We start from the raw sequence: 25,640 nt of genomic DNA on the forward strand, positions 1-25,640 counted from the left end.
CCTGCAGAAAGGGCCTGGCGATCTTCTGGACTTACAAATTACAGAGCTCAGTTTCCCTGGAGAAAATGGACTTTACAGCATTCTACTTGGTTGAAATCACTCCCATCCCCAGACCCCACCCTCCCTATACTCCATCCCCAAATCTCCCAGAATTTCCAACCCAGAGCTGGCAACTGTATGAGAAAGAAAACTAGGGTGTGATTTTAGAAAATGTGTATAGTTTCATATTATAAGAATGTTTTTAAAACCAGCAGTATACACCCATCAATGTTTCATGTTACTCTGAGATAAAAATACGAAACCTTCAATACAACATCGCCTGGGTAGTTATGGTTTCACAGTAGCCTTAGTGCAAGAGCTTTCGTTAGTGGATCAAGAAAAATAATACAGCAGTGAAAAGCGACATACTACATGGAAACGATAACTAAATAATACCCTATCTTTCAGGGCATCTCTAGAAAGTTAAAAAAAAAACAGGGAGAAGCAGACCAAGAAATGAAAAGCAGGGATGTATTTTTCAGTTCTGCCATACAAAATAAACACATTTTTGTGCAAAAGATTTTTAAAGAGTTATTGTTAAGTGTTCAGAACATAGCATATGTTTATGTGTATCACCAATAGAAAAATCTATGTAATCTGAATTGCAATAAACATAGTATTTGAAACAAAAATTACAGTGGTTTCAAAATAATCCAGACTGGTTATACCTGAATAGATTTCAGTAATACAAACTCAGTATTTTCTAATACAAAGTTTCTAATTCACATTATTTGAAATGACATACAAAGGCTATCATAAACAATTCCAGAAAATTGTTGTATATATCTGATGGAATGTAGATGTCCCTTTTCAAGGCTATCACTACAACAGTTATGTGTTTACCTGAAATAATAAATATTCTTGGGCAAATTGATTGTCTATTATAAAATAAAAATTTAGATTTGTTTAATTAGTGGGTTGCATAGCAACAAGGTACAAAAGTTCTATTGCAACTACAGATATAAAATAAAGAAATATAATTTTTCAGTCATTTATTTGATGCAATGTTGTGTATTTGAGAGAGCAATTTTAATCAGGTCTACTCAGAATCCTACTTATGTCTATTCAATAGGATTTGTTCCCAGCAGAGTGTTCTTAGGATTGCACTGCTAGCAGATGTTCTTTGATGGTTCTTGTAGTTCAGCTGTAGTTTGTTTACACAGTTCTGTACCATAAATATTTTGAGTTTATCCATGAATTTACATTCATTACTAGGTAAGCAAAATCTTTGCTTAGGATCAAAATATGTATTATATGAGAGAACCATTACTGACTTTACCAGTCATGTTTCCCGGTAGAAAGTTGGTATTTGCTGCTCTGGGCTGAGGTAGGGGATAAAAAGAGTATCAGTTGTATCAGTCTTTTCCCTACACCATAGGAAATATAAATCTGAGTAGATTGGAGATTAGGAAAACAATATAAAAGAAAAATTAATTCCCTCTCATCCCATTGATTGAATCCCCCTCCATTGCACCTGTTTTGTAGTTTTATCAGAAGATCTGATTATCCATATAATGCATATTTGGTGAATTTTCCACATAATGCATAGTTTGCCTCTTAAAATAATTTATACACTTATTCTTCAAACTTGCCTTATTGTGTCTGATTCTTGTCTAAAATGGAAGTAAATGTTTGTTATTTTGATATGAATTTGGTCATCTACTGGGTTTTATGGTGTTTCTAGAAAAAAATAGCATGTCATTTTTCACCAGGCTGAAATAAAAACAATGTTATCACTACTTTCGGCTTCTCCTAGTTTAGATGATAATCTTTTAACTATATTCATAGTTCATAGCACATGAAATAAAACAAGAGTCAGACCACCATAGTTCAGGAGTGAAGTAAAGGGTCAATCAAGATGATATGCTGGAAGGTACTCAGAACATTTTTAAGTGTTAAAAAAACAGCCACAGGGGTATTTGATTCAGTTCTTTTAACCTTAGCAATTTTCCTAACCCACAAAGATATAATTTGAGCTGTATTTTCTCCTTTAAGAAAACAGAATATACTTCCTTCACTGGTGTAAACAGCAAGTCCAAGGAAGGAGTAATCGATCCTTCTTTCCTGAACAATAGTTTAATTGTAGTTTTTATTTTTCTGTATGTATTTTAGCTTTGCATTTAATTGTTTTCATGGTATAGGATTTGAGGGGGGGCTTAATGGTTTAAAATATTATTTTATGTATGTTTTAATCATTTGTTAGCTGCCTTGGTGGCCCTTATGAGAGCACAAATGTGGGATATAATTCTGTAAGATAAATTAAATGAAAATAAACTGGCATGGGAAAAGAATTAAAACCTCCCAATGCCTCCTCCCTGATCCATATCACCCAGCTTCTACTGTTGCTGCTTTTTATTAATAGCTCTTTCACTGTCTCATCTTGTTTTACTGTAACAGTTCTAAGTACTTGGCCATTACACTCCATTCATAACAGTGAAAATATTAATATACGTGTTCAGAATAATAAGGCTGCTGAGGCAGAAACCACTTGATTAATGCTATTGTGATTAAATAAAAGGTGACCCAGAATCAAGTCTTGTAAAAAACCACGCAGACTTTACCTCTCACTTATTTAAAATTTTGCCATAATAACTGTAAATTACATGTATAATGAGGATGTCATTTTTTTTAAAATCATGCTTGCACCATTTTATCCTGTTAATAGCAAATAAACTTCACAGAAGATACTTATTGCAAATGTCTCTTTATACAACCAGATGAATCTCCAATAAAATATATGAATATAAATCTCCTCTACAATTTTCTAGTCTGTATTATAAAAAGTTTTATTTACAAAGCCCTGACATTTATATCTCTGCTGAAATCACAGATTCATTATGTCCATGAATATTGGAGTCTCCTAATAAAGATGCCTGTTTGGAGTCAATTTTGTAAGGCTTCTGAGTTTTGTTTCCAAACACAGTTATACTAATCCCACTTGGATGATTTGGCATTGACATATGAGAGAGCAAAGGAATATTAGCATCCTGATTGGATCCTGAAGAGGGCAAGCTAGTTACATGACCGGTGCTAGTTGACCCACTTGCACTGCTTGGTGAACGGCTCTTTGGTGGAGGACAGTGTTGAATTACCCTTGGTGGGCCTGCAGGTTGATAATGAGCAGCTGGAAAAGCAGCATATCCAGGAGGGATAGGATACCCATTGATAGGTATAAAACGCTGGTTTTGAGGCATTGGTGGGCCAATAAATCCAGCAATTTGGCCTTGTGGTATACCCTGTGCTGGGAACATGAAATTAGGATATCTAGGGTTACTTAGGTTGCTAACTGGGCTTGCACTAAGAGAAGTTGTTTGAGTGGTAGCATTTCCACCAGAAGGAGTAGTGGAACTTGTATGACTTGACAGTCCTTCCCAGGAACGCAGCCTAGCATGGATATCTTTGAATCTTGGTCTTCGAGATGGCAGCTCATGCCAGCATTCTGTCATTAAGTTGTACATTCTTGGAGGACAGTCTTCTGAACATGGTAAAAGTTGTCGTTTCCTTACCATTTCTATAACTTCTTGGTTGCTAAATCCGTAATAGGGTTGAAGACCAAAGCTGAAAATCTCCCACAGCACAACCCCAAAGGACCAGATGTCTGAATCAGAAGAAAACTTGCCATACAGGATCGCTTCAGGGGGCATCCAGCGAATGGGCAGGAGAGATTTGTTTTGAACTCTGTAATAATCTGCAGAGTATATTTCTCTTGACAATCCCAGATCAGAAATCTTTATATAGAGCTGTTCTCCAATCAAAATATTGCGAGCTGCTAGATCCTTATGGACAAAAAAATGACTTGATAAATATTCCATCCCTGCTGCAATCTGGACTGCTATATGTAGGAAATCCCCATGATCCAGACTGGATTTTACAGTGCCATCTTCATCACTACTACATCCAACATCTGAATGTGGTGACCTCATAATAAGAAATTCATGGAGATCCCCTTGGTTCATGTACTCAAAAAGCATGCAGACTGGCTGCTCTTGAGTCACAACACCAAGGAGACAAACAATGTTAGGGTGATGGAGCTCTGCCATCAAAGAGGCTTCCTGCTGGAACTCTGCCCACTGCTGTGGATTGTTGCAGTCCTTTAGAGTCTTGATTGCAACTAACTGAGCATGGTCCATGCCTGGTAGATAAAGATGTCCCTTATAGATTTTGCCAAAGGCACATTCACCCAGCTCTTCCATAAAACGAACAGCAGAAAGAGGCAATTCCTTAGCTTTGCTCTGTTAAAAAAAAAAAGGCAACAGGTGTCAAAGGTCATTTCGGGCCCATCTCATATTGTCATAGGTTTGAAACTACAGGAACCAATTAGAACAGTGGAGCAACAGTGTTTCTCAAAAAGACTTTACAGATTGCCAGTCTATAAAAAGGTCGGCTATGCGATCTCCAGTTTATATTAAAGGTAAAGATATTCCCTGTGCAAGCACCGAGTCATTTCTGACTCTTGGGGTGATGCCCTCTAGCGTTTTTCATGGCAGACTCAATACGGGGTGGTTTGCCAGTGCCTTCCCCAGTCATTACCGTTCACCCCCCAGCAATCTGGGTACTCATTTTACCAACCTCGAAAGGATGGAAGACTGAATCAACCTTGAGCTGGCTGCTGGGATGGAACACCCAGCCTCCTGGGCAGAGCTTCAGACTGCATGTCTGTTGCCTTACCACTCTGCATCAGAAGAGGCCCTTCCAGTTTATATTAGGGATGTGGGAAAGAAAAAAAAACTAATATTTTTTGTGCTCAGGGATATTGAACTCCCACATTTTCAATATTTTCTGATATCCTGAATCCCAATATTTATATAATATTTGGATTTGGTAAATATTCAGGAATGCTGAATTTTTTTCAGGTCCATGTCACTGAGGAATGTAAAGGGATCTTGGTCCCTTTAAATGCATTTTCTACACCAAGCCACACATTTGTGGTGTGGAGTGAACTCTGAGGCTAAAGGCATTTAAAGGGATTCCAGTCCTTTTAAATGCCTTCTGCAAGTTGACAGTTCACTCAGAAGGCATTTAAAAAATATTGCAATTCCTCTAAATGCCTTTCAACTCCAGGTATCAGGCAGTCCCAAAAAATCCTGAATATTTTTCAATAGCCAGAACAATAGAAAGAATTTTAAAAGAAAAAATATTTTGATATGTTGTGAACTTTCATATTTTCACGAGTAGATGACAACTGTAATTAAGTGACAAGTCAATGGCCAGAGCCAATAGGAAACTGACACCTATCCTACTACTCACTAGAGTTAAGGATCAGTGCAATACTGCCAAAGCAATATCACAGAAAAGGGGGTGAATTTGCTATGCTTTATCATCATCAAAAAGTGACATTAAGATCTGCATCCCAATTTTCCTGCCCACTTACAAATTTTAGATAAAACCTATGAATTAATATATTGCAGAGGCTTTTAAAAAAGCAGCCAGTTGACTGTGTAGTGATGGCAGGAAATTAGCTGTATTGTTGAGAAACAGATGGTTTATATTATACAAATCCTTTAGGCTAAAACTTGTTTAGGTCTGGCATATTGTAAATTATATTTTAGTAATGAAAGTGAAATGACCTCTGTCTAACCTCAGGCAGGGTTTGTCTGTTTTAGCCAACCTAGTGGAAAACTATGTGAAGAAAATGAAGTTATAAAGTTTTGGCAGGAAGGGGGTTCATTTTGAGTTAAGCATTTATAAATCTGCTTAGTTTTTGTTTGACAAGCATTTGTCATGTGGTGATGTACAAAATGCAAAGATGTGTAAAACACATATGAGGCATTAAGCCAAAGTAAACCAAGAACAAAGGGAATCCAGCAGGGACGCCCCGGCTGCATCAATTGCTTCTGTTGGGGAGGTGACAAGATTGGATACAATTTACTACATTCTATAAGGTAATTAAAGCTGCAATCTTAAAGAACAGTTTCCTGGGAATAAAAGTCACTGACTAAAATGGAACTGACTTCTGGAGGGAGCTGCTTAGCTTGGTTCCCTAAATTCTTACATAAAACCAACGTTTTTAGTCCCAATGTTAACATTTTGCATTGAAACAGTAATAGTATATCTAACCTCAAGAGAGATCCATATTCAAAAAAGCTTTTCTGTATTTTATGAGGGCAACGTATTTTAGGAAAATCATAGCAATATTATCTTTTTAAAAATATATATTTATAAATGGCAGCAAGGTAGAGTGAACAATTAGGAAATTTAGAAATAAAAAATGAAATATATCCCCTCCAACTTAATGCGTAGAGCAGTGGTCCCCAACTGCCCGCCTGTGCATGCTGGGCATGCGCGGCTGAAATCGTGCATGCGCGGCATGCACGGTGAAAGTGTCGCGCATGCGTGATTTCGCCCGTGCATGCGCGATGCGCGGGCCTGATTCCCTCTACCCCCCTCCCACAGTAAGAAGCTTCCCGGGCCGCAAGCTTGCGGCCCGGGAAGTTTTTTACTGCGGGGGGGGGCGGGGAGAGGGAGCCGCAGACTGGCGCCAAGACCTTCGCGGCCCGGCACTGGGCCATGGCCCGCGGGTTGGGGACCACTGGCCTAGAGTACTGAATGGGCCATTCTTCCCATTCCATCTCTCCCTGCCCCATAGTTGTCCTCAACTTTCCATGCCCCATACAGAACAAATGAACACCACTCAGTGTTCATCAGGAAATTTCTATGGGGTACGGTCACCTTAAAACAATACTATTTTCCCCTGCATACCTGGGGATTCTTCCAAATATGCCAAAATTCTTTCCTCATCTGTGAAAATCTCTGTTTTGCTTCCCTATTGTGAGCACTCAGCAATCTTCTGATATTACAGGGAACAAGCTAAGACCCACAATGAACTAGAGGGTGGTTTAATACAGATATAGGCAAGGTTGTGGGATGGCTGCTTTCTCCAGGGAGCATCTTCTGGGGGAAGGGGAATTTGTAGGAGGGGCCAAGAAGGGGGGCAACTGGGGTGCAGCTTAACATCTCGGCCAGGAACTTGGGGATGATCCTGGATGCCCAGGTCATGATGGGCCAGGTCATGGAAGTAGCCTGCATGGCATTTTACCATCTTTGTGAAGTGAGGCTACTAGCACCCTACCTGCCCTTGGACTGTTGGGCCACAGTGATTCATGCAATGGTCACCTCTAGATTGGACTTCTGTAACTTGCTTTACATAGTCCTACCCTTGTCTTTGACCCCAAAATTGCAGCTGGTACAGAATGGAGCTGCTAGGGTCATCACAGGTACAATTTGAAGGGCCTAGTGCTGAGGCAGCGGTACTGGTTGCCAATTTTAGGCCAGATCAAGTTCAAGGTTTTTATTTTAACCTTTAAGGCCATCCACGGCTTGGGCCCCACTTATCTGAGTTACTGCTTATTATGCCCCTCGCAGGATACTTCGGTCTGTGGGTGCTAATCCGTTGGTGATTCCTAGCCAAGGAAAGTCTTTGTTCTCGACAAGGGCCAAGGCCTTTTCAACCTGATGGAATAAGCTCATGGGAGAGCTAAGGATCCTGATGCAGCTCTCAAAGTTCTGTAGGGCCTGTAAAACAGAGCCCTTCCACCAGGTCTTTGGTTGAGGCCAGAGGCAGGAATATTAAGAGCTCCTCCACAGGCAATGACAGAACATCAGCAAACCTTACCCGGTGGTAGATGGTTGTATGGATAGGTTGGTTGGGGTGGGTGGGAATATTGCCGCTTGTCTTTTGTAGGTTGTGTAGTTTTAATGTTTGTTTGTTTTTTAAATAGGAGTTTTATGTATACAGTTGCAACCTGCCGCAAATCATTGTCAAGAGTGGCAGGATAAAAATTGAATAATTAATTAATTAATTAATGTTGTGCAATTTCTCACCTACTCTTTTGTAATTTGACACATGACTACTCTCAACATCCATCCCTCTTCCTCAAGGTTTTTTTTTTTTTTTTGGCAGAGGTCTTACTGATTCTTTTGCTTAATTTACAAATATTTGCCAGGGTATTCCCTGAAAAAGTAGACCTTTCTCCCCAACCTAGTCTGCATGCAGTCTGGTTTTGCTGCTTTCATGACTGGCCCAGAAACTAGCCCATTTAGCATGATGGAATAAATGATTTGATAGAGACCAAAATGCTAACATTTCTTTTTAAGACAAATCTACAGACAGTCTGACTCTCAGAGAGTATGTGGGACACATGCCTGCTCTGGGGCTACTTGATCAGGGCCCCCTCCCTTGCACACACCCTGAGGCCGGCATGCCGCTGCCAAGGCCTCGGGGCTGGGGCAGCCACTACCTCAGCTCGTTCAGGGTACTCAGCAGATGGCTAGGTCCCCAGGTTCAGCACAGCTGCTGGTTGATCCCTCTACATCTTCTAGTGCACTCTGTGGGTGGGACTATGGACATCATGTCTATATTCATTTCCATGTGACGAGGTGCGCCAGAAGATGTGTCCCACTTCAAGAAAAAAAGTTTCATGTCTGTAATGAAGCATTTCATTCTCAGTGACATTTGTATGGTTGTACCTTTGGCTTGTATGCATTTAGCATAGACATCTCTACATTTTGCCCTCTGACATGCTTGGGCTGCCTTTGAACAGGTGGGGAGGAAGACTTCTGGTTGTTGCGACAAATACAGATGAAGAAAAACAACAAGGCAATAGCCAGAGGAATTGTAACACTTGGCACCAGAATATATAGGATTTCCATTTTATTCTTCTCCTTGGAGTCCTTTGTGTCTAATTCAGAAAAACAAAAAAAGCAAGAATAGTTACAATAATGGAGTGAAAACCATAAAGTCACTTACAAAGATGGAATCCTGGTAATATTATTGTAAGCTACTTTTTACCACAAATGTTTAAATAAATGAACCATATATTTAACCATATTATGTTGAATCAGCTTTTATTCAAAAACATTCACTTTTTTCTATTCACTTCAGGTCAACATGGCTACCTGCTTGAATCTTTCTGTTCACTGTTTAGCCTTTTGACTGAACAGTCATATTATAAGAACTAGCTATCCCTATTATTGCTATGAACATGTTCAGTCTGATCTTCCAGGCAAGTAACTAGTTGTAGCTTTCCATGGCAGAAACACCTAATTCCCTCACTATCCCTTATCCCTGCAGCCCCTTTAGACTCTTGAAAAGGCTGCACCATGAGCTGAGGGAACTGCATGGACAAGCAACCAAGCAGGAGGAGGGGATAACTCCAGGAAGGAAACTAGATAACCCCTCTGATATATTGTACCACCAGAGAATTTATCAGATTCAGTACCTTGGCTGAGAAAAGCTTTTTTTAAAGTCAATATTATTTTTCACCAATGTAATCAATAACTACAGGGTATCAAGTGAATTTTGTGGAGCACTTCTTAAATGCCTTAAAAGTAATTATCTTTATAGTTTCATGTATCTCCAAAAGGCCTGACATATACCAGGGACCTTGTTGAATGCTTGAGCACTGAAGACTTTACACTAGTTAAGAAATGAGGAAAGCTTGGCAAAAAGAGAAATCTCCACTGTGGCTGTCCTGCACTGGGAGACAAACAAGGATTCTCAAGTACTCAATGAAGGGCTAAATGTATTTGTACTGCTGTCGTCTGGCTCAGCAGCACTTTCTGCAGGTCAAAACCTTCTATCAATGAAACAAGCAAAGCCAGTTGTGTCTTTTTTTTTTGCACAAAGTGGGCTTCTATGAGCAATATTATACAAATGCCTACCACATAGCTCACAGGATGTCTAAACAGCCTATGAATCCTTACTGCAAAATTTGGCTGAAACTTTCTGACTGAACTGGGAACCTGCCAACAATTCAGAAAGCCAGACAGGCATGCTATAGATTGGCCAAGCCAAATTAGATGGAATGTTTTCTCTATCTTTTAGGTAAAAGACGCATGTTAACACAGAGCACTTTAGAAGCCAGTATTAGTTGGGACACTGTAGATTATAAGAGTCAGCACTGTCTTACTTATATGAGCTCTTTTTTCTAAATTCAGCTGTGGATTAGTTGCTTTTTCTTCACTTTACTTCACCTGTTTTCCCAGCTTTATATAATCTCATTCTTATGCCATCAATATGGCAGTCTGTGCCCATAATTATGTTTGTTCTAGGGCATGGGTTTCAATAAATGTGAATAAAAAATGCCAGTAATCTGGCATACTGGCTTTTCAGAATAGTGTGTTCCATACCCATTTGGAACTCCATACCATGAATTTTGAGAATTCAAAGGACCTTACATATACTATCCCAGTAAACCTTACAACAGTTCCATAAATTATGCCAATATGAACTGGGAGCCTCTTGACTTGGAGAAAGGGGAGTAAAACCACCAGTCTGCTTCCTGTTTCCCCAGGTGCCTACCATGGTGATGGTGGCTTCACAATCTTTCCCCCACCATGTTTATTCTCATCCTGGCAGTAGTCTGTGTGTTGTGTTGGGATGAGAGTGCAGAAGTTGTGGAGAAGGGTAGGGATGTGGAAGCCAATGAGCCCTTCCATCCCTGGTAGGAGGCCTGCAGCTCAAGGAGACTTGCAGTTTATCCTTTCCGTTCCTGTGGCACAGCTGATTTAAGATGTGAATCATTTGCCAGCCACAAGTCCTCACACACTTTTCTGAAACATGGGACAGGTGCCACACTGGGGAATAATGCTCAGAAGAGCTGCATGTGATTCCTGAACCACTGAGTATCACTCACATAATCAATATAATTGCCTTTCATTTCATGTTATGGCACCAGAAGACGCTAGGGGCACCCTGATTACTCCCCATCAAATGCTTGAAAAGGAGCTAGAGAATGAATGGAAGAAGCAGTATTTCTACTGTAACTAGCAGAAACTGTTCAGATGGGCTGCCAAAATAAGGAACACTGGAGCTGTTGAACTATGTTAAATCTGTCTTTTGAATCAGTCTGTTATATTTTGGTTCTCATCTTTCTCATCTTATGTCAGGATGAGAGTTTGTGGTTGGGCTAAGATCAACAACTGAGTTTCATCACTGAGTGGGGATTTAAACCACATCACCACAGTGCTTGTCTGGTACTCTAGCCATTATATACCACATTGGAACTGTGTGAATATCATGGCTTGAAGGGAAACTGGACCTTAGACAGTTTGAATTATCATCTTTTTGCATTGGAAGGCAGCCCACTGCAGTGCAACATGTTCAGAGTCCCGTGACTTTTGAGGAAGTGGTTATTTATTTCACCAATGAAGGAACAGGTTCTGTTGGAACCAGAATGAAGTAATCTATCACAGACATCACGATGGAGAATTCTGGGACAGTGGTCTCTTTAGGTGAAGCATGGAAGAGCAAGAATGAGGGAAGCTATCATGAATGTCATTGGAAGGAATGTAGAGAATGTTATATCCATGGGTTCATGGGAAGAATGCCAGGATTACTAGGGAAACAAACAGCTCTTTATCATGATCTCAGCATGAGTACAAGTTGTTGCAGGTGACCAGAAGACTGGGAATTCCCCTCCCCAAAACTCCCAACATACATGCATTCAGCAGACAACAGAACTTCCCGCCAGTGTGTGTGATAGGCTAGATCATATTTGATTGATTTAAACCGATTGGATCTGGCAGACGGGATCCTTGATCCTTGCTGTGCATTGGTCAGTTACATGTCTGCTTGGATTTTGCCTCGTATCTCAAGCTTGGTCTTCGGAAGATCCACTTACATAACAAAGAACATGCGAAATTGAGAAAGGGAGATGAGGAAGTGGACACAAAAGAAGGGGTAAATTGACACAGAAGAAACTTGCCAGGATTGTAAATCCAAACACAAAAACCTACAAAGAAAGAAAGCTGATCAAAAGTGCAAAAAAAGTGTGGGAAATATTTGAATCTCAAGTTATTGTTATGAATAATAATATTAATTGAATATAAGGAGACTCACAGGGGAGACAAACATTATAAATGCCTGAAATATGGAAAGAGCAGATTCGCAACAGAGTCCAGATTTGGAACCAACTGAGCCAGTTCAAATCATTTAATAAAACAAGGATAATAAATAAGAAACCTAAAAACAAAACTGTTAAAAATTACTCTAAACCTGAGTCTGTGTCCTCTCGTCCCATTCAGGGGTGAGTTATTCTTAGGGAGGGCCCATTCAGATGGTGTCATTCAGTCATATACTGCCCCCAACCAAAAGCCTGGCCATAGCCAGATATATAATTCTTTGATGTGAACCAAAGGTATCTGAGCCCCTTGAATTTTAGCTTATGACTTTCAGCCTCTGGCTCTCCTTGAGCTGTTTTAGCAGAACTAGCATCAGTCTACAATGTCCGATTGCACTTTCACCTGTCCATCATCCAGAGATTTCTGGAGACTGGAAAGAGAGCTCTAGTTGAGGAACATCTTGCCACCTACATGCCATCTCAAATGTGCATTTTCTTCTATCCTATCAGCAGGTATGAAAGACTGGTTTTGGCCAGAGGCATGAACCCTGAGGACTCATGGCCTTTGGCTTTTAGCCTGTGCCTTTAAATGAGCCAGTTGCGGTCTCCAGAACCAGTCTAAGACTAAAATATATATTGTTGTTTTCTTTGTTTTTAATATGGTGAAATTCCCCCCTAATATTGTAAACTGCTCTGAATCCCTTCAGAGAGAAAAATGGAACATAAGTAGTAAGACACTTTGAGCCCACAATGGAGAAGAAAAACAGGGTAGAAATAAATTCAAGAAACTGGATGCAAAGTCTACTTACCAAACGGATCATGTGGAAATCATATAGTAATAGGAAGCCAATATTATAAAAAGTGTGTCAGTGTTCCCTGGCCACTGGTGGGGGATAGAAGGTAGGGCTGCCAAAAGCAGGTTGGGAAGCTCCTGGAGATTTGGGGATGGAGGCTGTGGAGGACCAAGACCTTCGTAGGGTCCAATGCCATAGAGTCCATTCTCCAAAGCATCCAGGAGAAGTAGTCTGGAGATGCTGCAATTCTGTGGGATTCCCAGGTCCCATATGGAGGCTGGCATCCCTAGGTGAGAGGTATATGAAATCCCTCAGACTGACTCTGGGAAAATGTTCACTTTATACGGGTAACCAAATACTGGTCCGACATAAACCTTGTCAAAAGAGCTGACAGGGAATTTGAACACTAGGCTGAGACACTTGACTTGCAAAGGGAGATGATTAGGAAGAGAAGTCATCAGTGATACCACATGTAGCAAGGCGATGAAAGAGACAAGAGAGCAGAGTAGCAACACAACCACTTGATGAATCATTTGGGATAAAAAAAGGTGCAGACCTTTGGATTCTTTTGGCAGCAAAAACTGTAATACATTTTCTCTCTTTTCTGCTTAGCAGGCAAAGCAGATGAGAGGGTGCCTAGAGCACAGCTCAAGGAGCAGTTTAGGAATCTTTTAAGGGCTTTATTAAACAATACTTTGTGGCTATGTATTATATCCTACTTTCATTCTGTCTTGTCATGTTGAGGCTGCCCTCATCCTTAAAGTCTTTTAATTGCCTTAATTCAGCATAGATAGTCTGTTTGGAAATGTATCTGTTCATGAGCCAGCATGAACCTCCACAAAAAAGTTGAAATTTCATGCTGGCTGACCTGCCATGAACTTCACTTTGTGAACACAAATAGGACGAAATTCATCAAGAAGTTCAGTTTGTAAGCAACTAATGCACATCTCTATTTGAGGGTCCCTTCCTACAAATCCAAACTTTTCATTAGATTCTCCTTTGATTGGAAACTGTCTACAAAGAAGAATCAAGTATTCTGCATTAGCTTTTTACTAAAGTTGACTGATATTACCTTATGAGCTCCCTCTGTATTGGAACTCTCCTGTTTTATTTCAAATGGGCAAGTTCTTAAACTTGCCTGTACCTCATTTTCAATTTATTTATTTATTTGATTTCTATACTGCCCTATCCAGGAGACCAGGGCTGATTCTGCATTTACTTTGGTTTTTCTGTTGTGGATCCTGCTGAATTCAGGTTGATTTGAATTCAGGTCATCCTCTATCCCTCCCCCCCCCCCGAATTAAAACAGAAAGTGTTCTCCACTCAATTGGGAAAGCTCAGAGCAGGGAGGGAAGTCAAGTGCAGCAGGAGTCTCTTTCTTTCTTTTTTTCAGGGGGGAGGATTGGAGACTGCAAAGGAGGGGGAAAAATCCAAGAGGCAAATCTCTGCAGTGAGAAGTTAGGGCTTCTGGAGCGCAGTTACTTTAAGGGAAGCCTTGCAACCAGGAACCAGGAAGTCTTTGAACTGATGCCCTGGCCAATCAGAGAAGATTGCTTTGCTCTGAAGCACGGAGTAGCGAGATAATTCGCAAAAAGATATCTATACATTTCCTCATGGCAGTTTTTTGAAATATTGAGGCTTATATCCACTCCAGGATATTGCGGGGGAAAGGTAAGGTCACCACAGATCAATCATGCATGTGGCAGAGGGAAAATTTAAAGTGCCCAAAATCAAAATGGAAATCAAATTCAGTGTAGACTGCAGGGATTTCGTTGATCTGGGAGTGGGTAAAAAGCCCTGTGCAGATTACACCCTGCTCAGGGTGGTGTAGAACATAAAAGTTTAAATACAGAAGTTAAAAAAAAAATTAAGCTTAAAATTAATTTTAAAAGTCATCGGCACAAGCAGGATAAAAACAACAGTAGCATCTCATCCCCCAGAGCAGGGAAGACTCTGGCAGCGATTTGGAGCTTCTGCTACTGGTAGCTGGTAGGTAGATAGGTGGTACCATGGAAGCTGGTAGGCGGGCCCATGGAAGCTGGTAGGTGGATAGGCGGGACCATGGAATAGGTAAATGTTATTTAGCTTTGGCCCCAACCAAAAGTCTGGCAGAAGAGCTCCATTTTACAAGCCCTACAGCAGTGGTCCCCAACCTTTTTATCACCGGGGACCACTCAACGCTTGACAATTTTACTGAGGCCCGGGGGGGGGGGTAGTTTACTCCTCTACTCTCAACCACTGCCCTAACGCTCTCTGATCGCTATGGTAATGTTTAAACATCCCTTCAAAATAAGATACAGATACGTGACAACAATGAACATAAGGAACATTTTATTTTCATGGAAATTTTAACTCATGACAATGACAAATCAAAGGGGAACCCTGAGCTTGTTTCTCTGCAACGAGATAGTCCCATCTGGGAGTTATGGGAGACAATAACACCCGAAGTGTGTTGTAAAGGGCCAGGGGGGATGAAGTAAAGGGCCTGGGGGGGGGGGAGAAGGCGTCCTTCGCGGCCCACTTCCAATTAGTCGACAGACCACATGTGGTCTGTGGCCCACAGGTTGGGGATTGCTACCCTACAGAACTGTACTAGTTCTCAGATGTGTTCCAGAAGCTCATGTCCTGGCCCTGGTTGAGGCCAAACATACCTCTTTGGGGTCAGGGACCACCAACTGATTTGTTTTCATAGAACAAAGTGTCCTCTGGGGGGGTATATATAGAGAGGGTCTTTCAGATATGCAGGACCCTGACTGCAAATGGCCTTATGGCTAAGCACCAGTACCTTACTTGATCTGGAATTCGACCAGGAGCCAGTGCAGCTGCTGGAGCACAGGTAGAATGTGTGCTCTCCAGGGTGTGCCCGTAAGGGCCCTGGCCACCACATTCTGGACCAGTTGCAGCATAGATAGTGAGCTTCAGACAATATTTATAGGCTGACTCTTTGTAATAATTTATACTGTTCTTTCAAATGATTACCTATAATAATCGTAGACAAGTTGCATTCACATTTACTTAGATACTGTTATTTGTTCTCTTAATGCTATTAGCATACTGTTTAATTGCTCTCATCTCAAATAAAACAAAGTTTATTTATAGCAACAAATGCTAAAAGAAAATCACCCTAAAACAGTTCTTCTAATTTCCTTTAAAAAGATAAAGAAAACTGGAGAATTCAGTATTTACCACAGGCTTGGATGTCACAAAGTTCTGATTTAAAATTCTCATCTAGGGTGAAGCACCATGGAGCTTCTTTCTGATTCCCTGGATTACGACAGTAGGAATGGCCTCCATTTAATTCAGGATATCTGATAGCAGTGAACGTATGTGTGTGAGGATACTGAGAATTCCATGGCTGGCACTGTCGCCCAGATTTTGTGATGCTCACAGTTCCTCTGTAGTCCATTCCTGTGTTGTTATAACATTTGTGATCTATAAAAGAACAAATAAAACAACAGTTCACTTTGGCAAATCAGAAAACTATAATGCATGTTGGTGACTGATTGGCATATAAGCATGAAATGTATCTCCTCTGAGGCAGGTTATGTTTTTGCTGGCCTGTATCCTGAAATCTAATTCAGTTTCCCAACTTTGTTCATTTTCCCAAGTTACTGATGTTATAATTCTGGGCTGGTTAATCATCCATACTCTGGATAAGATTTAATGTTGACTTTTTTTGTAATAAAATGCTTATTCCGATCATTTTTAGCATAAAATAATATAAGAAGTCAAAATTGCTTTGGAAACCTGAAATGGATACATTATTTTGGCATGAAAGTACACAGAAACCATGAGAATCAACTGTTATTCGGCTATCATAGAAATACAATCACGTAGTATCAAATTCAGCTTAATCAGACTGTGATCTAACCAATGAACTCTACTTAGTGACTGGAATTAGGTCTACTAATATAGCATATGAGCATTGCATAGTAACCTTTGCCCTTGTAAGGAGTCTTTACTTATATCATTAATATAATTTATTTCAATGAAATAGCTAATTAGTATTTTAATGGACCAGGACTGTGTACCAGACATCAACTGATATAAGGGTAGTCCAAAAAACATTAGTTAGCTTACGTTCTTAAAATATCTTATTCTGGAAACTACCATTGCTGCAGAATGTGGCTGCCCAGATCCTGACGAAGACCCCATGGAAAGTATATATTTGATTGATCCTGTAACAGCTGCATCAGCTTCCAGTAGACTTCCAGATCTGGATCAAGGTGTTGGTACTGACCTTTAGAACCCAACATAGCCTGGGACCTGTGTATCTGTGGGACCGCCTCTCCCAATATGTTCCCTGGACCCATTGTGCATGACAGCGGCTGCGTCAGTCCAGTGCTGGTTCCATGCAGTGGGGTAGCTTGCCCCACCACTTCCTGAGAATGCATGGTGGAAGGAATCCCTTGGCGCACATAGACTGTCCTGACGGTGTGCATGCTCTTGACCAGAGCCAGGGTCATATACTCTTGACCAGAGCCAGGGCCAACCTGATGAAATGAGCTGCTGCCTGAAACTAGAGCACTGATGGAACTATTGCAGTTCAGCAGGGCCTGTAAGGTGACACTCTTCTATCAGGTTTATGATTAAGGCCAGGACGACCTACTGAAAAGGCCACCCTCTGATTCTCACAGTTCTTCCCTTCTTCTTCCCCTTGCCACTGAGAAAACTGCCATATCCAACAGACCGGGAAAGAAACAATAGAAGAAAATGGAGGGGGGATAGACAGATAGTTAATTAACCAAATTAGTTGCTGGACAGAGAGTTGGTTATTTGTAGTGTCTAATTTTTAGAATTCCAATACGTCATTAATAAAGTATCTATGTATTTTTAATATGCTGTACACCACCTTGAACCCAATGGAAGAGAGGCAGTCTAGAAACTGAATACTAACAGTAATAGTAATAAATTACTGCTGACTCAAATCTATGTCAAATGAGAGGCACAGTGAAAAATGTAATAGCTAGGCTTTCCATCAGACAAATAATCTGTCCAAATCAGATTTCGAATGCCAATAGTTTTTCTGTTCAGATTGAAAGATATTATAAAAACTGTTTGATAAGATGTTTCTTATGTAATATATCAAGTTTACAATTGTTACTTACTCTTATTTATTGGATCTGCCATAGGGATGCCAATGCGGATACAGTTTGCAGCCTCAGGGCTATCAGGCTGTGGAAGATCTTCACAATTAGGCAGCTTTAAGCGCATCAGAATCACAGGGTTGGATCTTGCAAAGATGTACTCAGTTTGGCAAAGTACATTTTCCAGAATTTCACACTCATCACGACACAGATCCCGAGGCTTGGCAGCTGAAGAAGTCTCATCACAGTATGGGAAAGCATAATGGCACAGCGAAGGAATAGCAAACTGGGAACATTTATCAGATAAATGACTGGAGGTTCCAATCATAGTGAAGGCAGCTGGAATTTACACATATCAGGAATTTAGACAATATGCTGTGCAGTGCCCCATTCAATACCATAATAGTTGAATTAACTGTAATAATTCACCACTTCTAAATGTCCATATAGGTAAAATAAATTTTCTTGTAAAGAATATTCTCTATTATTTAATTATTTCAGTTCTGCTCTTACCAAACTAAATGAAGGCTACTGGTATGTTTGTATGTAATACAGAGAAAGAGAGAGTGAAAAAATGAATAAAACATTATATATACGATACATAAAACATCATTTTTATTATACCACTTTCCAATTTTCTTTCTTAAATAGATACATCCTATTATTTTGAATATATTGGGGCAAATTTAATTGTACCTTAAACATATTATGGAGTTACAAATTTTGTTATACTGAAAATTATGGCAATCAGACAAGAAAAATGGCAATTGAGTGGAAAACTGAAGCAGAAATGTTTACCTACCAGTAATCTGATTTTCTATTACACCTTGCATATGCAGAGATTCCATATAAATTGTTCGATTTCTAATAAACCTGGCACATGCAATTCCTCTGTATGGCTGGCAAAACCCATCTTCCTCATACTCATCACTAAAATCACATATACAAAATTAAAACCATAAAAAGAAGTTCAGACTTTGCAATCATCATCACACCCCATCACTCTCCCCAATTCAAAGACACAGTATTAGTCTTCACTCCAAGTGAAATCACTTAAAACTCTGTTTACTGAGCATAGGTGATTACTATGAGCTGTTGTATGTAAATCCAGCGATCCTGAAAAAAAGAACCTTGGATTTATTCAAGATGATATGTTCTCACCAATTCTCAAACTAGTATTTACTTAGGTTCCATGACAATTCTATAATAAAAAATTGGTCATATTTTATATTTTAAAGAAATTGGACAAATTGCATATGTTAATAACTCACTATTATTTCCAGAGTGACCAGTTATAGTGCATAATTAATTTTTGACTAAAAAAGCAAAGCAAATAAAATCAATGCAAATAATAGCTAACCATATAATCTTATCCATGGTTCCTTTTAATATTTGTGAAACTGCCCTGGGGATGGAGTGAGTCTGGCGTGGCTGAGTTGGAATAGGGCCGATCAGCTGCACCCTCATTGGCCCCTAAGGCTCCCACCCACCGTCACCTGCCCGGTCGCTGCAAAAAATATAATATAAAATATAATATAAAAATAATATTCTACCATATTTTTCAAAGAGTATACATGTGTTCAACTTTAAATTACGTGTATGTTTGTACTATTTCATGACAAAAAGTTCAAAATTTGGAACTTATATTTCAGTTTGCAGTGACAGAGTACATGTGTGAGAGTGACAGTAAGAGTTTGAGAAGAGTAAGCTAGAGACAAAGAAAAAGAGAAAACACATGCCCGAGAGCCAAAATTAATGAGCTCAGATACTCGTTCTGTAATGGACTCCCTCTCAAAGATCAGCTCTGTATCTGCAACCAGGGTCAAGTAGAGACCACAGAACACATCTTATTCGAGTGCAAGCTGTATAATCATATTCACACAGGTGCATTAGTACCAATGCTTATAGAATGCCCTCACGGCCTGAGAATGTATTGCCTGCAACTATTGCTATCATCAGATTCAAATAATTTTTTAACCAGCAAAGTAGCAAAATTTGCGTGGCTAGCTTTAAGAACTAGGAAAGATTGGGCCACTGATATATAGCCATTATAACCATGCTGATAGGTCCACAGAACTTCTTATGTTTTTTGGTTAGTAGCTTTTATGGTACGTCTCTTGATCTTGTTTTTTGTTTTATATTTTAACAGTTTTAATAGTTTTATTGCTTTCATGCCTCATAAATCATAATAATAATAATAATAATAATAATAATAATATTGTCTTTGTAAAATAGTCAACGGTATTTAATGCTTTTAAGAAGTTCTTAAGTTTTATTGTTGATGCATTTTTAACCTTTTAAATGTATTACCTTCCATTTTATAAACTGCTATTGTATAGTAGTCCATCTAAAATTTTGGTCTAAATGACTGTAAAATAAAATAAACCTGGCGTGCTTGACAGAAACCTGGACCAGGGAGGGGGAAACAGTTGCCCTCAAAGACCTAGCCCCTGCTGGGTTCTCTGTCCTCCACCAGTCCCGGACAGCGGGGCGGGGAGGAGGGGTGGCAATCCTAACCCGAGAGGCTTTCTCCTTTAGAGCCCTCCCTGCGCCGTCAATACCAGGCATTGAATGTGTTGGCCTCGGATGGGGATCAACCGAGAGCGTGGCCATCTGGCTAGTGTACCGCGCGCCCAATGCACCGCCAGACGCCCTGCCTGCCCTGCTAGAGGCGGTGGCAGCCTGGACGCTACAGTTCTCCAGTCTACTAGTCCTGGGGGACTTTAACGTCCATGCTGAGCTACTGTCCTCTAGAACTGGACAGGACCTAGTGTCAACCATGGCAACACTGGGGCTCTCGCAATTTGTTGTTGGCCCCACCCATCAAGCAGGCCACACCCTGGACCTTATTTTCGGCGTAGGTTTGGATGTGGATCTGGTCACAACAACAGCCGTGCCATGGTCAGACCACTATGCTCTAAAGGCTCGGCTAAGGCTTCCACCACCCCCTCAGTTGGGCGCTGAGCAAATTTTAGCTCGCCCGCGGAGACTTATGGATCCAATAGGATTCCTGAACGCTCTGCGGGAACCAATGCCTCCCGGCACTTCTCTCAATAGCCTGGTCAGTGACTGGCATGACAGACTGCTGACTGCCATTGATGAGATAGCTCACCGATGCCCTCTCCGGCCCCGTCTCAAGCGGGCCCCTTGGTACACCGAGGAGCTTCACGACAAGAAATGGGAACTGAGACGGCTAGAGCGAGTTTGGAGGAAGACTCGGGACGAAGCCTCGAGAACATCTTATAGAATGCAGATGAAAGCCTATGAGATGGCGGTGAAGTCAGTAAAACGCAATTTTTAATCGGCTACCATCGCATCTGCAGACTCACGCCCAGCTCAATTGTTTAAGGTAGTTCGATCCCTCACTGCCCTGATTGAAGGGCAACAAAACAGTAGCCAATTGGACATCAGCTGTGAGGCATTTGCGAGTCATTTTGCAGACAAAATCTCGACACTCCGCCACGACCTCCCTCCAACCTTAGATACAAAAAATGAACTAGAGGCCCCTTGGCCGTCTTTGGAGAAAACTATGAGTAACTTCAGATGACTCACGCTGACCGAAGTGGACAGGATACTAGCGACAACAAGACCAACTACATGCCCACTAGACCCTTGCCCATCCTGGCTCTTAAAAACAGCCGGCATAAGAATAAAGGGCCCCCTCCGGGAGATAATCAACCTATCTCTCACAACAGGAGAATTCCCGGAGGGTTTGAAAGAGGCTGTGGTACGTCCACTGTTGAAAAAAACATCTCTAAATCCACAAGAGCCTAACAACTACAGGCCCGTCTCGCACCTAGCATTTCTGGGCAAGATGATAGAAAGGGCAGTCGCAAACCAACTGACGGAGTACCTGGAAGAAGCTTCGGTCCTAGACCCATCCCAGTCTGGCTTCCGGCCTGGCCATGGGGTAGAGACAGCGCTAGTCGCCCTGACGGACGACCTCCGTCGCCAGTTGGATCGAGGCGGGTCGGCACTGCTGATATTATTAGACCTCTCAGCGGCGTTCGAGCTTCTAGCTCGCCGCCTCATCGATGCTGGAATACAAGGGACAGCCCTTTAATGGCTGATCTCCTTCCTTCAGGATCGTGGACAGAGGGTTGCAATAGGAGAGAAAACATCAGACCGCCGACAACTTACTTGTGGAGTCCCACAAGGAGCGGTCCTCTCTCCTATCCTATTTAACATCTTCATGCGCCCTCTCGCACAACTGGTACGGAAGTTTGGGCTGGGTTGCCACCAATATGCAGATGACACCCAGCTCTTCCTCCTGATGGATGGCCGCCCTGACTCTCCCCCAGAAGCATTAGCCAGCTGCCTGGAAGCAGTGACGAGATGGCTCAAGCAGAGTCGTCTGAAGCTCAATCCTTCAAAGATGGAGGTCCTGTGGCTAGGTAGGAAGGGCCCATGCGAGGAAGTGCGCCTGCCTACCCTGGATGGCATGCAGCTCTCTACGGCTCACTCCGCCAGGAACCTAGGCGTGATTCTGGACGCCTCCCTCACAATGGAGGCCCAGATCACAAAGGTAGCGCGGCTGGCATTCTACCATCTCCGCCAAGCCAAACTACTAGCGCCCTACCTGGCCCCGGAACACCTAGCCACAGTGATCCATGCGACGGTCACCTCTAGACTGGACTTTTGTAACTCGCTCTACGCAGGCCTGCCCTTAGCCCTGACCCGGAAACTACAACTGGTTCAAAATGCAGCAGCCAGGATCCTCACAGCAACACCGTGGAGGTCTCATATCCGGCCTATTCTCCACCAGCTGCAATGGTTACCAGTTGAATTCCGGATCAGACTAAAGGTTCTGGTTATTACCTTCAAGGCCATACGCGGTCAGGGTCCAGTGTACCTGAGGGACCGCCTCCCTGCCTATGCCCCCAAAAGAGCTCTGCGCTCTACTACCACCAACCAGCTAAGGATCCCTGGCCCTAAAGAAGTCCGTCTGGTCTCGCCCAGGGCCAGAGCATTCTCTGTTCTGGCCCCTACCTGGTGGAACGAGCTCCCAGAAGAGATCAGGGCCCTGACGGAGCTTAAACAGTTCCGCAGGGCCTGCAAAAAGGAGCTCCTCCACCAGACATTTGGCTGAGACCAGACGTAATCAACAGCGACCAAGGGCCCCTGCCCCCCCACCCCCCCTCAGAATTCAATAAATAAACCACCCCCCTCAGAATCCCATCAATAAGCCCTGGACCTGTTTGTAGTACTATATTGTTATACCGTTATATTGTGCTGTTATTTTGGTTACAATTATTAGTTATCAGTTATACATGTTACAGACTGTTTTATGTATCGTTCTCTGTTATGATGTAAACCGCCCTGAGCCTCCGGGGAGGGCGGTATATAAGTATGATAAATAAATAAAATAAATAAATAAAGATTGATTGATACTCGTTCTGTAAAATAGAAAAGCCACTTACATATGTGTAATACATGATACAATTACAACAATCTAGGTTCTCCCGCTATACAAACTGAGATTATTATATCACCTGCATAACATTAATCATCTGAACGGATACAATACAAGAACACAATACAAAACAGATTCTAATCAGATAGACTTTCAGGCCATAAGAATCTAGTTTCCTAAATGCAGTGCCGTGGGTGGATTACAATCAGAAAACCTGGATTCAAATCTCTCCTTTCTATACTAGGTGGTCTTCTGCCAGTCATTGTCTTTCAGCTTAAGCTATCTTCAGGTTTATTGTAAAAAAGATAAAAATGAAGGAGGGAATGACCATATTCATATTTAGGCACATCTAGAGATGGCAGTAGCCAAGAGATAGTGTCTGGGTGGCAGGTTGAAATGGATAGAGAGGTTGTTGAGAGGCATTTAGCCGCACTGGATGAGTTCAAATCCCCTGGGCCGGATGAAATGCATCCGAGAGTGCTCAAAGAACTTTCCGGAGAACTTGCAGAACCCTTGTCCATCATCTTCGGGACCTCTTTAAGGACTGGAGATGTCCCAGAGGACAGGGAGAGAGCAAACGTTATTCCGATCTTCAAAAAAGGGAGGAAGGATGACCCGGGAAACTACAGACCAGTGAGTCTGATCTCTGTTGTGGAGAAGATAATGGAGCAGATATTAAAGGGAGCAATCTGCAAAATTGTCTGGAGGACAATTTGGTGATCCAAGGAAGTCAGCATGGATTTGTCTCCAACAGGTCCTGTCAGACCAACCTGGTTTCCTTTTTTGACCAAGTAACAGGTTTGCTGGATCGTGGAAATTCGGTTGATGTTGTTTACTTGGATTTTAGTAAAGCTTTTGGTAAGGTTCCCCATGATGTTCTGATGGATAAATTGAAGGACTACAATCTGGATTTTCAGATAGTTAGGTGGATAGGGAATTGGTTAGAGAACAGCACTCAAAGAGTTGTTGTCTATGGTGTTTCATCAGACTGGAGAGAGGTGAGTAGCGGGGTACCGCAGGGCTCGGTGCTCGGTCCGGTACTTTTTAACATATTTATTAATGATCTAGATGATGGGGTGGAGGGACTACTCATCAAGTTTGCAGATGACACCAAATTGGGAGGACTGGCAAATACTCCAGAAGATAGAATACTCCAGAAGATAGAGTTCAACGAGATCTGAACACAATGGAAAAATGGGCAAATGAGAACAAGATGCAATTTAATAAAGATAAGTGTAAAGTTCTGCATCTGGGTCAGAAAAATGAAAAGCATGCCCACTGGATGAGGGATACGCTTCTAGGTAGCACTGTGTGTGAACGAGACCTTGGGGTACTTGTGGACTGTAAACTAAACATGAGCAGGCAGTGTGATGCAGCGGTGAAAAAGGCAAATGCCATTTTGGGCTGTATCAACAGGGGCATCACATCAAAATCATAAGATGTCATAGTCCCATTGTATACGGCACTGGTCAGACCACACCTGGAGTACTGTGTGCAGTTCTGGAGGCCTCACTTCAAGAAGGACGTAGATAAAATTGAAAGGGTACAGAGGAGAGCGACGAAGATGATCTGGGGCCAAGGGACCAAGCCCTATGATGATAGGTTGAGGGACTTGGGAATATTCAGCCTGGAGAAAAGGAGGTTGAGAGGGGACATGATAGCCCTCTTTAAGTATTTCAAAGGTTGTCACTTGGAGGAGGGCAGGATGCTGTTTCTGTTGGCTGCAGAGGAAAGGACACGCGGTAATGGGTTTAAACTACAAGTGCAACGATATAGGCTAGATATCAGGAAAAAAATTTTCACAGTCAGAGTAGTTCAGCAGTGGAATAGGCTGCCTAAGGAGGTGGTGAACTCTCCCTCACTGGCAGTCTTCAAGCAAAGGTTGGATACACATTTTTCTTGGATACTTTAGGATGCTTAGGGCTGATCCTGCATTGAGCAGGGGGTTGGACTAGATGGCCTGTATGGCCCCTTCCAACTCTATGATTCTATGATTCATATATGCCACCTTGAGCTCTCTGGAGGATGATTAATACCAAAATACATTGCTTTTTTTTAAAGCAATAATGTTGAAGAAAATTGGTGATAAAAAATTAGGTTAGAATTAGAGGTAGTTGTTTGCTGCTGTTGACAACAAAGGTTACCTCGGTATTTATCCAATACTTTTTCTATAAATTAAATAAAAATACAAAAAATTGTGAAAAGACATTATTTATTTCATTTTCATACTACCGCTCTCCAAAGGTCCCATGGCAGTTTACAATTATAAAACAATAATTTCCATAAAAACCCATAAAACACCCCTTATCACAACCCTAGAGAATTCTAAACACCCAACCCCCCTTCCCCCAAGGGGGCCAAGTTCTCTTCCAATGGGAGTGGGGAGCCAGATGTAACCTATGTGGCGGATCCTCTGATGGTAATGCTACCCTGGCCTCAACCATATGCCTGGTGGAAGAGCTCCATC

At 41.6% G+C, this 25,640-nt stretch overlaps 1 protein-coding gene across 1 annotated transcript in view; it reads right to left on the bottom strand.

Annotated features, from left to right (window-relative positions):
• Positions 1-493: 493 nt before the first annotated feature.
• The window catches only part of ROR1 (receptor tyrosine kinase like orphan receptor 1), a 252,572-nt gene continuing 227,425 nt past the window's right edge, over positions 494-25,640 (bottom strand). Inside the window, exons 5-9 of the mRNA XM_077333470.1 lie at positions 18,563-18,690; positions 17,782-18,099; positions 15,860-16,105; positions 8,506-8,717; positions 494-4,271 (exon numbers count right to left, since the gene is read on the bottom strand). Of these exons, the coding sequence (XP_077189585.1) occupies positions 2,847-4,271; positions 8,506-8,717; positions 15,860-16,105; positions 17,782-18,099; positions 18,563-18,690 (2,329 nt within the window). The 3' untranslated portion in view covers positions 494-2,846. The remainder of the gene's footprint in view (positions 4,272-8,505; positions 8,718-15,859; positions 16,106-17,781; positions 18,100-18,562; positions 18,691-25,640) is intronic.

The sequence above is a fragment of the Paroedura picta genome, chromosome 4 (genome assembly GCF_049243985.1).
Source record: "Paroedura picta isolate Pp20150507F chromosome 4, Ppicta_v3.0, whole genome shotgun sequence".
Classification (NCBI taxonomy): Eukaryota; Metazoa; Chordata; class Lepidosauria; order Squamata; family Gekkonidae; genus Paroedura; species Paroedura picta.